General features: G+C 42.1%; 1 protein-coding gene across 1 annotated transcript; it reads right to left on the reverse strand.

The window, feature by feature from the left end:
* Window positions 1-11,775: 11,775 nt before the first annotated feature.
* si:ch211-153b23.4 (uncharacterized protein LOC335392 homolog) lies at window positions 11,776-16,676 on the reverse strand. Its single transcript, XM_051128159.1, has 9 exons — window positions 16,443-16,676; window positions 15,932-16,045; window positions 13,717-15,396; window positions 13,520-13,619; window positions 13,009-13,157; window positions 12,815-12,927; window positions 12,647-12,736; window positions 12,442-12,564; window positions 11,776-12,342 (listed from the first exon to the last, which is right to left on the reverse strand). Exons 1-9 carry the CDS (start codon window positions 16,501-16,503, stop codon window positions 12,115-12,117), a joined length of 2,658 nt encoding a protein of 885 aa, XP_050984116.1. The 5' UTR covers window positions 16,504-16,676; the 3' UTR covers window positions 11,776-12,114.
* Between the last annotated feature and the right edge of the window lie 586 nt (window positions 16,677-17,262).

The following is a 17,262-nucleotide window of genomic DNA, read 5'->3' on the forward strand; positions in this document are numbered from 1 at the left end:
GAAGAGCGTAAATACTGGGGAATCTGAAGCCAGCGCAATGAGTAATAGAATTTTAAATTAGTAAAACAGCGACTGTAACGTTCTGAATGAGTATAATTTACCCGTTGGCCTCTTATTCTGCAGGTACAAGAAGCGAGAATGACGAAGGTCCAGGAGGGCTATGTCCCCATCTTGGACCTACGCCTTAGATGTGGCCAGAGCGTCCTGGAAGTTCCACTTTGGCGCGGTGAGGCCCTGAGTGACCTCTACGTTGGAGACGAGGTGGAGCTCACACACCTCAAGGCATTTCTGAAAGAAAATGGAAAGGGGAAACTAAATTCCTCAACGTATACAACCATCAAGGTACGCAAATAATGCAAAACACTTTAGCCGTTTCTGTAGAACTAGGGATGCACGATATTGGACTTTAGGGCTGTCACTAACAATTATTTTGGTAATTAGTCCAGTAATTATTTTAACAATTCAATCAAGTAATAGCCTTTAAAATGACTTAAAGTACATATATAATAGCAATGAGGCAATAGTTTAGTTTTAAAGGATTACTCCACTTCCAGAATAAAAATTACCTGATAATATACTTACCCTCATGTCATCCAAGATATTACCATCTTTCTTTCTTCAGTTGCAAAGAAATTAAGTTTGAGGAAAACATTCCCTGATTTTTCTCCATGTAGTGGACTTTAGTGGTGCTCAACAGATTGAATGTTGAAAATGCAGCTTCAACACAGCTTCAAAGGGCTCTAAACCGATCCCAGCTGAGGAATAAGTGTCTTATTTATATAAATTTTACAATTTATATGCTTTTTAATCTCAAATGCTCATCTTGTCTAACTCTGCAATGCAGATGCGTTCTCTGTGCACTTCAGTTTAATACAGTTATGTTGGGGAAAAAAATCTCATCTCATTTTCATTCCCATCTTCAATCCTACAAAATCTTCATTTTGTAGAACGATTTTGAAGTTGGAGGAGAAAATGAAATGGAGTGCACAGAGTACACATCCGCATCGCAGAACTAGACAAATTGTACAAATTTTACATTTTAAATTTTACCCTTATTCCTCAACTGGAATTGTTCAGAGCTCTTTGAAGCTGCACTGAAACTGCATTTTTAACCCTCAATGCATTGAGCACAATTGAAGTCCACTATATGGAAAAAAAAATCCTGGAATGTTTTCCTCAAAAAAATAAAAAAATAAATAAAATAAAATAAATAAATAAATAAAAAATAATTTTTGCGACTGAAGAAAGAAAGACATTGATATCTTGGATGACACAAGGGTAAGTAAATCAGGTCATTTTTATTCTGGAAGTAGAGTAATCCTTTAAATGGTTTTAAAATATTTTGCAGCCTTATAAATATGACTAATTTATGATGATCAACACTGTTTTGGAATAATCATCTATGGGCTGGAAATGTTTGTTTATCTGAACAACTTTAATTTGATGTAATTATTGAGGATTGCATCGTAAAGAAAGCGCATAAAACTAAGCATTATTGTTGAATATACGTTTCCCACTGAACCTTTAATTTAATCATTTAAAACAGTCTTTAGTCGTAATGAATATTTTAAGCTTTGGCTAAATGACATGCTCTTTAATGTGAAATGCTATTTGTGTTGATTTCTTGCAGTTTTGTAATAACATAATGTGGTCAGACTCTGAAGTATTGTGCATACACCTAGTATGGCTTGCGCACTCCCCTTTAAGTCACAAAATATACATTGGGATATCATAAATCCATTTTCACAATATTCAATTAATGATTATACACTGAGTTTGGTATTTTTAGAAGACGTATTTGTGCTGAATTTTACATAAATAAATCATAACTATCTTGTGCTATGGGCACAGACGTTGATAAAGGCAGCAGCGGAAGTTTTTTTTTTTTACGCTACTATTTGAAACTTCTGCTTTTCAAACGCAGAAGTGTGATAAAGGCCCATAGACCTTGGATCAAATAATGGCACACATGTTCACGTGCCATGTCGTTCGAGGTTCTCTCCAGAATTTCACGTATCAACATACAGCTTGTCTTTGTTATGGTACTATATGCAGTTTAGAGGTTTCATTTTAGTTTTATGAAAGCCTTAAGTGCAGTTGTCAAACAGATGATGGCAGAACTATGCTCTCGCTTGTTGAAAAACAGGGGATCACTGCCATGTCCACGTCTTAATTGGATTTGTGTTTACTTCAAGTATGAGTTTAGCTGGTTTAAGGTGCTCAAAAATCACTGTTTACATGGTAGTTTCTCAGAGTATTGTTTATTTGGGTTAATATTGGAGCATTGTTGTCCATGTAAATGTATTGATTGTCAAAATTCTGTTTCAAATTTCATATATTTGATTTTTGATTGCACTGATTTTGCATGCCACTGAAATATCAATAAGCTCATACAATCAATGTACTTTTACAGGAATGTACATCTACTGGAGTGTAAATTGTATTTTTGTTGAAATCCAGATTGCTCAGCGGAAAGTAGATACTGCCGTGGTGGAGATTGTGGGAGTCTCCGATGGCACAGACAGCCTCACTCTACTGAGCGGCAACTTTGAGGAGTTTGCAGTGTCGGCGAGCCTATACCGCGGCAGTGTAGAGGAGCTAATCGAAAATCTGCCTGTGAAATTAGAGATAAAACACATACATAAACGTGTCATTGACATTTCCTTAATTCATTCTTAAAGGGGTCATTGGATGCCCATTTTCCACAAGTTGATATGATTCTTTAGGGTCTTAATGAAAAGTCTATAATATTCTTTAGTTAAAAATTCTCAATGGTAGTGTAAAACAACACCCTTTTTACCTTGCCAAAATCAGCTCTGCAAAACACCTTTAAATGCAAATGAGCTCTGCTCACCCCGCCCCTCTCTTCTCTCTTAGCCGCATTTAGCCGTGTTTAGCTACTAAACTTGCTAAGTAGCACGTTATTAGGAAAGGTGATCGCAAAGATTCATAAAAACCCTTATACTAACTTCTGCTGTAAATGAAGCTGGATCATGAATGATTCGCCGAACATAGACGGATATATGTAGATCGGGAGCCGCATTCCCTTCACAAACAAACGTAATCTACTGCATCTTCAGCAGCTCAGATGTCGGGAGTAAATGACGACCACTATGTTCATTATTACATCCAGCTGCACAACACCTCAATCGCTCAATTGGAGATATTCTTGTGTAACTTACATCCCTGCTCCAGCATTGAAACAATGAAGGTCTGACTGTTACAGCTGATCTGAGGTAAGACGCTCATGTCAATCAACTATCGTGGGAGCGGCCTCTGTGGGTGTGACGGCATAACAACAGGCATCTGAGAACGGCTTAATTTGAAAAAGGGAATATTAGTTTTAATGATTAATTAAAACCACTGCATCATTTTTTTTATCATGATAGGGTAGATTTGTACAACACACATTAATGTTCAAATAACATGAAAATATGAACTTTGCATCTGATGACCCCTTTAAATAATTATTAAGTTTAGTAGGTTAGTTTAAATTTAGTGAAAATGCTTTACTAGTTTAGTTCATTTTAGTTGCAGTCATAAGTTCATTTATGTAGTAGCTGTTTACATTTTGTAGTAGTTTGTAGTTTATAGTAATTTTTTTAGCTCAGTTTGTTTACATATAGTATGTATGTAGTAACATTTATTTTCTGTTCATTTAAATGTTTTGGTTGCATTTAATTAGTAATTAAAATGTTTATTCCTTCATGCTTTAAATTTATAAATACATTTTCTATTCAAAAAGTTGTTTGTCTGATATTTTCACACACAAATACATTAAGTTAACATAAGTTAGTATGCGTCACTTTTGACGCAAGGCCTTATGGGGTGTATAGGAAACTTGTGGATACACACAAGTTTCTGAAAGACAGTGCAGTTCGGGACACTTTGTCGGGACGATATGTTGTTATTTGTTGTTGTGTTCCCATTGTACGTTTTTGTTGTTGATAAGACGTAAGCAAAGGGCTGTTTGCCCTTTAATGAAAGCCCTTGTTTACTTTCCATTGTAACGTAAAATGCAAATAAAATAACTTGCTAACTTAATAAAAGAAACTGACTTTTAAACATACCTAACAATTACAAGCCTCCTTGAAAGTACAGTTAGGAATTCTCTGTCCTTGTTTTTTCTTTCGCCTTTTATGGTGGTTAGCAAACCAGCTTATGGTGCATTTCCACCACCTACTGGAATGGAGTGTGGAGCTTTGGCAGTAAAACCATGTAACCATGGTTCCCCGAGGGAACGAGACGCTGCGTCCGAAAACGCTAGGGGAACACCTCCAGCATGACCACGCTCTGAAACACGTGTGCAAACAGTCCAATGGAGAAGCGAGACGTCACAGGCGGGGTGACGTAGAGACCAGAGAGCTTAAAGCATGTGCGGTGCATGCAGCCGGCAGCTTCTAAATAGAGAAGCAAGCGCTGCAGGGATGCTACAGAGGCTACGAGGTGTGCCCCCTCAGAGGCCACACCCATAACTTCCACAACTCCGGGCGAGAGTGAAAGATGGTCCCGCTTGCGAGAAGAGATCCCTCCTGACGGGAATCTCCCAGGGAGAGCCGTCGAGGAGGGAATCAGGTCCAAGAACCATGCTCGGGCCGGCCAGTATGGGGCTACTAAAAGAAGACGGTCCCCATCCCGGCACACCCTCTCCAGAACTCCCGGGAGCAGAGCGATCAGGGGAAAAGCATACAGACGAAGCTTCTGCCACGTCTGTACCATGGCATCCAGCCCCAGTGGAGCTGGATGAGTCGGAGAGAACCAGTGGGGACATTGCACATTCTCCTGAGTCGCGAAGAGGTCCACCTGAGCCTGGCCAAAAACTCTCCAAATCTGCTTCACCACCTCCGGGTGAAGCATCCATTCCCCGGGCCTCAGCCCCTGCCTCGACAGGATGTCTGCTCCCAATTTGAGATGCCCAGGAACATAACATCAGCAAGAGGAGTTTGTCCTGGGACCACACAAGGATCTGGTGCGCCAGCTTGTATAAGGGGCGCGAACACAGACCTCCCTGGTGGTTGACGTAATAGACCACCGCTGTGTTGTCGGTGCGAACCAACACATGGTGGCCTATTAGGTCCGGGAGAAAGTGTTTCAATGCTCGAAACACGGCCAGCATCTCCAGGCAGTTGATGTGCCAAGTGAGATGGCGACTGCTCCACAGACCGCGGGCGGGGTGGCCACTCATGACTGCACCCCAACCGGTGAGAGACGCATCCGTCGCTAGCGTTATGCGGCGACAAGGAGCTCCTAACACCGGGCCCTGAGACAGGAACCAAGGCTTCTTCCACATGTCTAAGGCACGTAGGTATTGCCGCGTGACCTTGATCATGCGGAATGGGTTTCCCCTCGGGGAGAACCCCTTGGTCCTGAGCCACCACTGTAGGGGTCTCATGTACAGCAGGCCAAAAGGTATCACGTTGGACACAGCTGCCATCAGAGCCAGCAGTCGCTGGGACTGCTTTACAGTGAGTGACCGGCCTTCTGTCACTCTCATGACTGCAGTGAGGATTGACTTGATCCGAGCAGATGACAAACGTGCCTGCATCAGGGTCGAATCCCACACCTTGCCTAGATAAGTGGTTCTCTGTAATGGAGACAGCACACTCTTCTTGGCGTTCAGTCTCAACCCCAGCTCTTTCAAATGAGCGAGAACAACATCTCGATGTTGAACCGCCATGTGCTCTGATTGAGCCAGAATCAACCAATCGTCGATGTAATTGAGTGTGCGGATGCCCCAGAGTCGCAGCGGAGCCAGAGCAGCATCCACACACTTCGTGAAAGTGCAGGGGGAGAGTGCTAGGCCGAACGGAAGAACCCGATATTGGTATGCTTCGCCCCTGAAAGCAAACCTCAGGAACTTCCTGTGTTGAGGAAGGATGGAGACATGGAAGTAAGCGTCTTTTAGATCTATCGTCACAAACCAGTCCTCGGACCTGATTTGTGACACCACTTGATTGATAGTCAGCATTTTGAACTTCAACCTCATAACTGAACGATTCAGTAGTCTCAGATCTAAAATGGGACGCAGGCCCCCATCCTTCTTCGGAACAATGAAGTACCGGCTGTAGAACCCGGACTCCCCGTCTTGAAGAGGGACCACCTCGATGGCCTCCTTCCTCAACAGAGTTTCTACTTCCTGTTCCATTACCAGACCCTGCTCGGGGCTCACCACAGTGGGAAAGACCCCGTTGAAAGGCAGCGGCGGAGCGCTGAATTGGATGCGATAACCTCGCTCTACAGTGCGCAGAACCCATGCAGACACATTTGGCAGTAGTTTCCACGCTGCCAAATAATCTGCTAAGGGAGCCAGTCTCTCAAGACTGGCCTCTGGTGTTGTTTGAGCTGCTAGTTCAGTGTCCTGTAACGGATGACCGGCAGGAGACGGCCGAACTAGCTGCTGTAGAGACCCCTGCAGGGGTGGCGAGCTCCTTAGCTCCGCTACGTTTCTGGGCGGAAGACTGAGGTATGGGCTCGCTGGAGACCGCTGCGCCCTGGAGCACCGGCAGGGTTGGCAGGCTGATCTCCCGAGGGCACTGAGGAGAGACGGGCACCGAAGAATGCGGTGGACCACGCCCTTCCCCAGAAGGGCCTGCCCTCAGAGGTCCTGGACCATAGAAGTCAGGATTCTCCTTATACGTACTGCCTCATAGGTCCGGGTAAAAGTGTTTCAGTACCTGAAACACGGCCAGCATCTCCAGGCAGCTGAAGTGCCAAGCTGGATGGTGACCGCTCTACAGACCGTGGGCGGGGTGGCCACTCATGACCACTCCCCAACCGGTGAGGGATGCGTCCGTCGCTAGCATTACGCGGCGACAAGGAGCTCCCAGCACTGGGCCCTGAGACAAGAACCAAGGTCTCCTCCACATGTCCAAGGCACGTAGGCATCGCCGCGTGACCTTGATCATGCAAAGCAGGTTTCCCCTTGGGGAACCCCCTTGGTCTTGAGACACCACTGCAGGGGTCTCATGTACAGCAGGCCAAAAGGTATCACGTTGGACACAGCTGCCATCAGACCCAACAGTTATGAAACTGCTTCACAGTGAGTGCCTACTTTCACTCTCTTGACTGCCGCGAGGCATTCAAAATGCACGTCGTTTGTTTTTTTTTTTTTTTTGAATGAACACATTTATGAATGAATACAGCCCACCCCCTCAAGGGCAGACTGTACATGCTCAGCTCCAGAGCAAACCACACATAAATCGCTTGAATCCCTGTTCCTGAATTTATTTATTTTAGCGAGGGCAGGTAGAAACAAGCGATCTAATATGCAGTCAGCTCATATGCGGACAGCATCAATCTCCTCGGAGCAGCGCGAGCTCTCACTCAGAGGGGGAAGAACTGTAGCGCAGGCTTCCGAGCCCCGAGAGAGAGAGCGCTAGATCTCTCTCGGGTAGAAAGGCAGAGAGATGGCGGACCCGTCTCTAACCCGTTCACAGATCTATGCTGCGATCCCTACGGCCGCAGTCGCTGCTCTGCCTTGGCAAAATCGGGACCCGAGCCGCGGGGAAGCTCACGAACACTCCCTCCTCGAAGAGAGTCCTCCGAGAGCGAGCGTGCGCAGGGAGAGCGCGCTTCGCCGCGAGCTCTCATTCAAAGGGGGAAGAACCGCAGCGCGGGCTTCCGACCCAGAGAGAGAGCGATAGATCTAGGGAGAAAGGCAGAGATAGAGCGGACCCGTCTCTAACCCGTCCGTAGATCTAAATGCGATCCCCACGATCACAGCCGCCGCCCTGCCTCGGCAGAAGCGGGAGCTGAGCGCGGGGAACGCAAACGCGGGCAGTCAGCTCCATCCAGAACTGACTCCCATTCTTCACTCCCAGACAGACAACAAATAGATTGTGTGTATCGCCACCCGAAATAGCGCAGGCAGAGAGGAACACACAGTCTAAATGCCGCTGCTTATATTCGTAAGAATGCTTTGTAGGACATAGTGACACTCTCAAATAAAGGCTGTGCGAACTAGCACAAAAAACAGAGTGACACACACACACAGAGCGCTTGCTGAAAGACAGAAGCTGTCGGCTGCATGCACCGCACATGCTTTAAGCTCTCTGGTCTCTACGTCACCCCGCCTGTGACGTCTCGCTTCTCCATTGGACTGTTTGCACACGTGTTTCAGAGCGTGGTCATGCTGGAGGCGTTCCCCTAGCGTTTTCGGATGCAGCTCGAGTTCCCGAAGAGGAACTAAATTATTAAAAAAAACACAAAAAAAAAAAACAAACTAGATCCTGTTCATCAACTCAGACTTTTAGATATTCAAATAGTATGTTAATCATTTTTAGTTGTATTTATTTTTAATAACTTTTGCAGTGAAAGCAAGTTTTGCAAGGTCATTCACATTGTTTTATGGGATATGTAGTCCACTCCCTAATAAACATCCCAGGTTACGTATTTAACCCTGGTTCCCCGAGGGAACGAGACATACGTAGCCTGGGACCAAATCCCTGCCTAGGGTGCAGCTAGTGCAGGAGTACAGAGGAGCCAGGAGTGGCTCGAACATCTAGGTTGTAAAACCTAACAAAGATGCGGGGCGTGGACCATCCCGCAGCGTTGCCAATATCCTGCGTAGGGACACCTGCCAGAGGGGCCTTGGAGGCCGCCATACCTCGAGTAGAATGAGCCTTGTCCCCTAGTGGCAAGGGGAGATCAGAGGATTCGTAAACAAGAGAAATGGCATCAACAATCCACTTGCTGAGGGTCTGCTTAGAGGCAGAAAGACCCCTTTTGGGGGGACCATAGCGAACTAGCAGAACGTCTACTTAATCTAGAATGGTCACTGGCACTGGGTGCTATCCAGTAATGTCAAGTGTTTCAGTGTTCATTTACACTGTCTCTTGTCTGTTTTTAGTGGTGGAGCATCCTGCCCCTGAGGAAACCGTGACCAGCAGGTTTATTCAGAGCATCCAGCCAAGACACCTGTCACCGACCGTGCTGTGGTTTTGGACAGCATCGGCGTTGGGCTTTTTGGGAAGCACCACCGATGTGTTTGAACTTGCCCTTCAGCACTGCCAGGTAGGGCACGATGTTGATCAGTAAACAGTAAACCGTAGAAAAAACAACCTGTGTTTTTTTTATTATTAAGAAACAATATTTTTTAGTAGAAATTAGTGAAGTCATGATTTTATAGAGTGCAGTTCTTCCCTGGACATAGTTCAGCATGTCTGTGTAAGCAATAATGATGGTGTGCAAACAAAGTTCATGTTTAAGCCGTAATGTAGGCCATTTCTGGTATGCTGATATGTGGATGATTCATGTATCCTCTTCCCCATGCACATGTATGCTCCTGATGACGTCAGCTTTGTCTACGGGCGCCAAGGCGTGAAGCTGTCTCCAACCCTCGCTGCTTTTGTTAAGTATCAGTAATTATTATCACCTGCATTGAGTTGTAAATGATAAATATTTCCTTGTTCAGCTTACACTGAATGTGTGATTTAGCATCTTGGTCACATACTTTCTCCACAAGAAAATCCTGTTCTGCAACTTCTGAAATGAACATCCAGCCAAGACGGTCAATGAAGCAATATATTATGAACTTGTTTTGTAACATTCAGCACCATTTTTGGCAGCCAAATGTGGTAATGTGACAAACAACTCAAACCATGAAACCTGAGTTTGAAACATCCATGGTCTCATAGGAAAGTCAAACCCTCTAAATTGAGTGTGTTTAACCAATTACACTCCAGGAAGTTTTTCAAAAGACACTAGACACCGCCAGCCATGCACAAGATTTTCCTTTTCCCCTCTAGTGTTCAGGAAGTGGTATGGCAGTGAGAAATGAATGCTGATATGTAGAAACAATGCCTCAGTGGAAAGACACTCCAGACCTTGACTGACATGTTGGTTTTTTACAGGCTCATTCAATGGACTTTGACGACACTTGGCATCCCGTGACCCACCCCTCTGGAGCAGTAATACCTGAGTACTGAGCAGTACTGATTTGGTTTTATTTAGTAACAGAAAAGTTACCCAGTAAAAGTCATTTCCTACATAGTTTCCATTTTATGACCCACATTCTTACAGTTACCTGTAATTCTATGATCAGATTCCATTAGTATGCACCTTTTCATTGTTGTGCCTCAGTGCTGAAAAATCTTATCATTTTACTAACAGTGAAGGAAGTAAATGAACAGAAGGAAGGAGGAAGGAACGAGACCTGCTTGCTGTGCTTTATGTGTAAGCATGATGTGTCCTGTTTAACAGAGCAAAAATAATGATCAAACCTTCACTGCTTCCTTCTTCACTGCAGATTAATTAATTAAACCAAAACACAGACAGACTCTTAATGATGTCAATGTGAGTTTTTTTTAACAATATGCTAAAAGAAGAAGAAGAAAGAAAGAAAGAAAGAAAAAAAAAAAGAAACTGACAAACTGCAGATGATAAATGATCTTTTATACTATATCTGTATCTGTTAACCACTCTCTCTCTTTCACTCTTAATAGAATAAGTTAAAACTGATTAACTGGCATGTAATGAATTTTATTGTTGGGCAAGCAATATTCTCAAAAAAATAATAATAATGAAATAATAATAAAATCACATTTAATTCAACGTTATTAGCTTTCACTGACAAAAACATTGTAAATGTTTTATGTGATTTGATTAAAGCAATATTTATTATTTGACCAGCAAGTGGCTCCTGTAAATTTTTATGGTTCTCTTATGGAATTTTGTCAAGGTGTCATTTATTTATTTTAACATGCCAAAGTGTCACCAACCTCACTTCCAAAGTGAGAACATTTGGTGGATTAGGGCAAAACAGTTTGCCACATCAACAATCTATTAAGAAATTTGATAAGCTTCATCTAAACATGATCTGACCCAATGTCGAATGAATGCTGGAGGGTGAGTTTACCTATGAGCCAACAAGAGCCAAGGCACTAATTTACTCACACCGTTTCTTCCTTGCTTGATTGAGAATCTTGAAAACAACAGTAAGAAACCTGTGATGATAAATGAAAATGTAAAATATTTTCTTTCAGAAATAGCCTAAATAAAATTCCTCTGTGTTCACTGTTTAGTTTGAAATTAAAATTATAGCCTAAGACTGGATTTTAAATTGTCTATTAATGACAGTTTTAAAAATATGTAAATATTAATAAGGTAGAAGGCCATCTTCAGTAGTTGAATGAAATATTAAGAAGGCCTCACAATTTTGTGCTGATATTTTTTGTGCTGTTTCCCTTATCAACACACTGGCTGCTGCGTCGTTGCAATGCTAATCTTATATCTAAATATGTTAAAATGTAAAAGTAAAAGCTTATTGTTCTTAAGGGGGCATCTTCCCCATCTTGCTTTATTTATTTGTCCTAAAACTGTCACCTAACCTATCACCTAATTATTATTATTGATGTTTTCTCCAAAATTCACACTTATGCTGTGAGAGTGCTTCCTATTTCAAGTTTTGGTTCAGTAGGCCAAAGCAGATAAAATCCATCTAAATTTTATGTGGCTTAGTCTGATGATCCAATTTTGATTAGGATTGGACACAATTTGTTTTAGAGCTAAGGATATAGAAGCTAAAAGCAACCTAATCTTTTCTGCAGGACTCTTTAGACCCATCCCAATCAATGCCAAATTCATAACATTTTACTACGCCTATGGCTATTCTAGACTCAGCCAGAAGAACAAGCAAGAAAACAATAGATGTTACACACCTTCAGTATGTATATATGAACTGTATCAGTGGTCTTTTAACGTTCTCTTCATTAATGTGCATCCTTTTATTCAGTCAGGACTTCATATTTAGATAATTTTTAATATTTTGCACAGTATATTACAGATACAAAACAACACATTGACAAACAAACAATATACACATTGTTACATTTTTTAATATTTCATAAAATTAATAAATACGTAAAAAAGGGTTTAAAATTACTGTAAGATAATGATAACCACACTCCTTTAGTGATGAACACTAAATTAATGCACAGACATTAACAACACATTGATATTGTCTACTTGCAATATTTAGGGCTATTACCACCTTCATTCATAGAACTGTAATTTCTTTGTTTCCTGGCCCATTTGTCCAAATCATTTGCTGTTAACACACTGAAAGTCTGTACTGTACACATAAAAATGGATAGCACGTGCAGTGTTTGGCAGTGTCTATAAAGCATCATCCTCCTCTTCCTGATTGCCATGTTGGCTGAGGTCCAGAGAGCTCTGTGAGCCGGTAGGGGTGGTACGACCAAGCCCAGAGTCTGTTTGAGTTACTGACAAGTTTGTCTGAGAGACTGTGAGATATCTGTTAGGATCTGAGGTATCAGTCTCAAAAGCTGCATTCATTTCACCTTGCATGTGCTTCTTCTGAATCTCTTCGAAGATCTGAAGAACCTTTTGAAAATCACAACAAAACAGATTTGCAGTTAACTTCAGACAGCTAAATACATTTGTGAATAGTAGGACATCCGTGTTGGAATGCTAAGTTTTTACCTTAGATTTAGGAATAAGCCCGACACGGAAAAATCCAATTTGGCCGCTCTCAATTTTGGTGCAGTCTACCACTGTGGAGGCGATATTCTCTGGTGATGGTCCATCACACAGCACCCCATCTACCTGCAGGACATACGCCAATGACATTTAATTCCCCTGATAGGTAATACGTGTGAATCTTCAAAAAAATAAACCACTTTTGTACCTTGTCACCAAGTTTTGCATAAACTTGGTTATGATGAGTAGTATCTGCCTCACCAGTGGGATTAGCAGAGGTGACTGCAATGGGACCCACCTAGTCAAACAGGAATGAATAGTTCATACAGAACAGGGCTATGACAATAATCCAATGAGAAAAAATAACAACACATACTGCATTTATAAGGTGTGTAGCAACAGTGCAGTCTGGGTTTCTTATGGCTATGCTCTGCGGTGTGCCGATGTATTTGGATGAGTCGCCCAATCCAAAGAATTCCATCCACGGAGCTAAAAATAAACTGAGTTTGGATTAAATTTGGACAAATTTGGTACACATGTCAGGTACAATGCGAATATCACAATACCCACCTCTAGCTATAACTAAGCTAATGGAAGATGGCCAAGCAGCTTCCATAAAGTCCCAGAGAAGAGGGCTGATCTGTTCTCTGACCGGCTCCAACTGCTTTATAGATGAGATCCATAAGGACATGGGACGTTCTTTAGCCTGTTTCTTCACCCTATAGAGGTGTGATTACACAGTTAGGAGACACTGGAGCAGCAGAAACCAAAGACTTTTTGGGTAACACTTTCGTTTGCGGACCAGTTCTCACTTTTAACTAACTACCATCTGCAACTTTTGCATCAATAAACTCTTAATTACTGTTTATTAACAGTTCATAAAGTAGTTATTAAGTTCTGGTATTGGGTGGATTAATGGATTGAAAATATGGCATTACTATGTACTTTGTAAGTATTAATAAAAAGCCAATATGCTAGTAATGTGCATGCTAATAAGCAAATAGTTAGCTGTGAGAATTGGTCCCCAAACTAAAGTGTCACACACTCTTCTTTTTAAAGTTTAATGGGGATGGTAACTGACCTATATGCTTTTTCAACAGCCTGTGGGCGATTGCAAGCTGCCACAAGCACATAGACGGTGTCTGTGGGCATTCCACATATGCCCCCATTTTTCATGATCTCTGTCATAAAAGAAAGGAAAATACATTGGTATACAGATATGCATTCATGTGTTTGCCAACACTCAGCACATTTTTCACTTTTGCGAAAGTGACTCACCTGCAATTTGTTGAACAGATGAGGACTTCCTGGCTGGAAGGTGAGGGCAGCTGTCTTTGCCTCCTCCAAAGCCACTCAACTTGATGAAAGGATCCCCGAATGGCATTTGTGGACTTTTAAAGGTGCAGTTGAAAATGCTGGCCAGGAACATATAGAAGCTGACCAGCCCGAGGATAATGGTCACACCGATATCGTAGCCGTAGGGCAGCGCGCCTACTGCATCCAGTAAGAAGCTAATGAGGATGAGTTGGAAGGTGAAGGAATAGATGAACCAAGCCTTGTTGAGAAACAAGGCCCCTACTGTCACTAACACATTGAAGAGCATGAAACTAATGATTCCCACAGCTAGGTGTAGGCCGCGCACATCCCCATAGAGGCCTCCGAAGCGCGTCAGGCCCCACACTGTCCACATGATACCGTAAAGGATGAAAGTCGTACTCTCTAGGGTCTTTCCTCGAGCGAAGGCAACAGACCCACATATTAGGTGCAGCACACCACCTGAAACCACCGCCCAAGGCAGGATCAGAATGGCCAAGGGGTCTCCACTAGAAAGCGAGGCTGTAATCGAAAAAGCGGCCAGGACGCTGCAGCCATGGCCCAACACCTCAGCATCTGCATATTTAGAGTAGCCCAGATAGGGAGCGTGTAGCTCTTTGCCATTGGTTTGTAGGACAAATCTATTACTGCGGGCCAACAGGTTCTTAAGGAGACCTGCACCTGTAGGCATCTTCTTTGAGGAGACCAAGTTATAAAGGGTTATAAAGAGCACAAACGCGGAAGTAACGAAGATGGCCGCCTGTACACCTTGCGTTCCTCTCTGAAAGAAACTTTGGGGTTCGGCTGCAATTGCTATACAGTATGCCACAAAAAACAGCTGGTAGATGGTGTTCACAAACCCTCCCTGCAGGTTAAACAAAGCCAGGATGAAAAAGAGCACAGAGAATACAACTGGAAACGGCACTGGGGAATAGGGCGGTTCACCTTTTCTGAAGTGCATCACTAGTGCGGTGTACCCTTCAGTGAACCGCAGGATTGATGTGAAGCCAAAGAAAGTGGCTGCCAGGGTGTCCATAGATCTATAGCTCTTAATACACACACCCAGCTGAAAGACGCCAGCGGTCCACAGCCAGGGCACATGGCCAGAGAAAAGATTCGGGACAACACCAAGCAGAGGACAAGCTAGCACACTAGCTGACAACAAGTTCATGATTACTCCAACTACCACAGCATCATTAGCCTCTTGACTCTGCATTGTCTTCACGCTATCTTTGTTGAATGTTCCGGGTAGCTGAATCTTTCTCTGTGTGATGTAAGACAGCAAACGGGCACTTCCAAAATAAGCACCTACTAAACAGACCATGAGGTAGCAGACCGCGGTGGCCGCCTGTCCGAAGGCCGAATCTGCCAGACCTGCAATCTGGTGGGCGCACGCTAAGCATATGCTCAGGGCGATGAATGAGAGGACAACCTCATGACATAAAACTGCCACAATGCAAATAACAAGCAGTGCCAGAGTGAAAGCTGCGAGGCCTGGCACCATGGCATTTCTTAGCTCTGTGTTGCCATTTATTACGTTTTCGCCTGCAAGTATGTGCACTAAACCCGAGCCACACCACAGGGCGGACACTGTCAGGCTCAAACTACCAAAGAGTACATTGTGGGACTGGCTGCGTCGTACACCTAGATGAAAAGACAGTGAGACAGAGAATGAAAAAGAGAGAAAGCGAACATTTGATTACAAAAGAAGAATTTATACATTCACAGTATTCACAGCTTTTTTTAATAACAAGTTTCTAGAGTACTCTCCTCTTCCGTAAACGGTCAGACAAAGACAGCTCCACCCCAAACCCATGACATTGAAAGAACTAATGTTGCCATGTCAGAGCGACCAAAAACAGCAATGTTTTGATAGTGACACAGTGCCTCATTGCTGATGCTTTTCTTGGTCCAACTACCAATCAGTCTACAAATACTTTACTTTGACTTAAGTCTACATGTACTAAAATATTTTTAAATATTTCAAGCTGTGTATGGTTACATTAGTTATGTATTAATTATGTTAAAATGCAGTAGTTCACTGGTTGTTATTTCTCCACTTGGCACTGTAAAGTTAAGACAATAAACAAAGACCATGTAACTAAGAAAAAACAAAATTATTATTCTGTGTGCAACACATTGTGTCTGTTTTTGTAGTCTAATAATATGTAATAAATACCTGAATAAGCCAGCAGAACAGCAAATATGAGGAGCAGAACTCCTAAAGCTGTGTCTGTGATCAGCGCTTTGGCTGGGGAGCTTGCATAGTTGTTCACCAGAAGCAACAAAGAACCTATTAACAATACATCTTTTTTTAGACGGGAAAAGATGACCAGTGATGTACAGAATCAATCAAGAGCTTTCACATCAGCGGTGTAGTTATAGCACAGTACACACGTTAGTTTTACCCTCTATTGGCGTTAAGGAAATGATATAATATAATCCGTAAGTAATAAACCAAATATTAAAAATCAAATATTAAAATTATATTCATTCCATAAATAAACACTTGCAATAAATATTCATAGGTTAACGCAAATAATGTTTAATTTTGACATTTCATTCTAAAAGTTTTTTTTTTTTTTTAATATTCGAGGCAAACAACAAAAATAATCGTTTTAATTACTCTCTAAAGTCATTTGTAAGTTCTAAAAGATCTTTATTTGTTGTTGTTGTTTTCTGCAACCTACCCCCAGATATGCCCAGGACTCCGATGGATAAATGCAGTGACTCCGACTCTGCCATTCTCATTCAGACGCGCTCTTCACACACAGGCGCTGAGCTTTATACACACTCGTGATGTCATGCGCGGTGACGACAGACATGCGCTGACAAAAGCCGTTCTGTTTCCTTCTTTCCTGCGGCTTCCTCATCCTTTATACAGCCGCTGGAAAATTACTGCAATTCTTCTAATACAAAACCTAGTCTCCGTCGTATAGGCTACTTTTTTTTTTTTTTTTCGCTAACACTACACAATAACGTTCATTATTTAACATTTATTAACTACTTTGGTTAACATGAACAAAGAATGAACAATACTTCTAGCATTTATTAATCTTAGTTAACGTTAATTTCAACATTTACTAATGCATTTTTAAAATCAAAAGTTGTGTTTGTTGACATTAGTTAATGCAGTGGGAACTAACATGAACACTGAACTGTATTTTCATTAACTAACATTAACAAAGATGAACAAATAATGTTCATTGTTCATTCCTGTTAGTTAATACATTACCTAATGTTAACAAATGACGCCTTATTGTAAAGTATTGACATTACCTTTGCTCATTAATTAGTATTATATCAGCTCACTTTTTGTTTAAAGAATTTGAAATGTAAATGGTTTAATAGCAGAAACATGTAAACATTTTACAAAATGTTCCATTTAAAGTTAGATTAGTATCATCGTTGATATTTTCAATGTAATTACTGAAACAACAGATACAGAGCTCAAATGAAGAAAGGTGTTATGAAACGTTTGTGGTTGTCACATGGTGTTGAAATATGTTC

This window comes from Labeo rohita, chromosome 14 (genome assembly GCF_022985175.1).
Source record: "Labeo rohita strain BAU-BD-2019 chromosome 14, IGBB_LRoh.1.0, whole genome shotgun sequence".
Classification (NCBI taxonomy): Eukaryota; Metazoa; Chordata; class Actinopteri; order Cypriniformes; family Cyprinidae; genus Labeo; species Labeo rohita.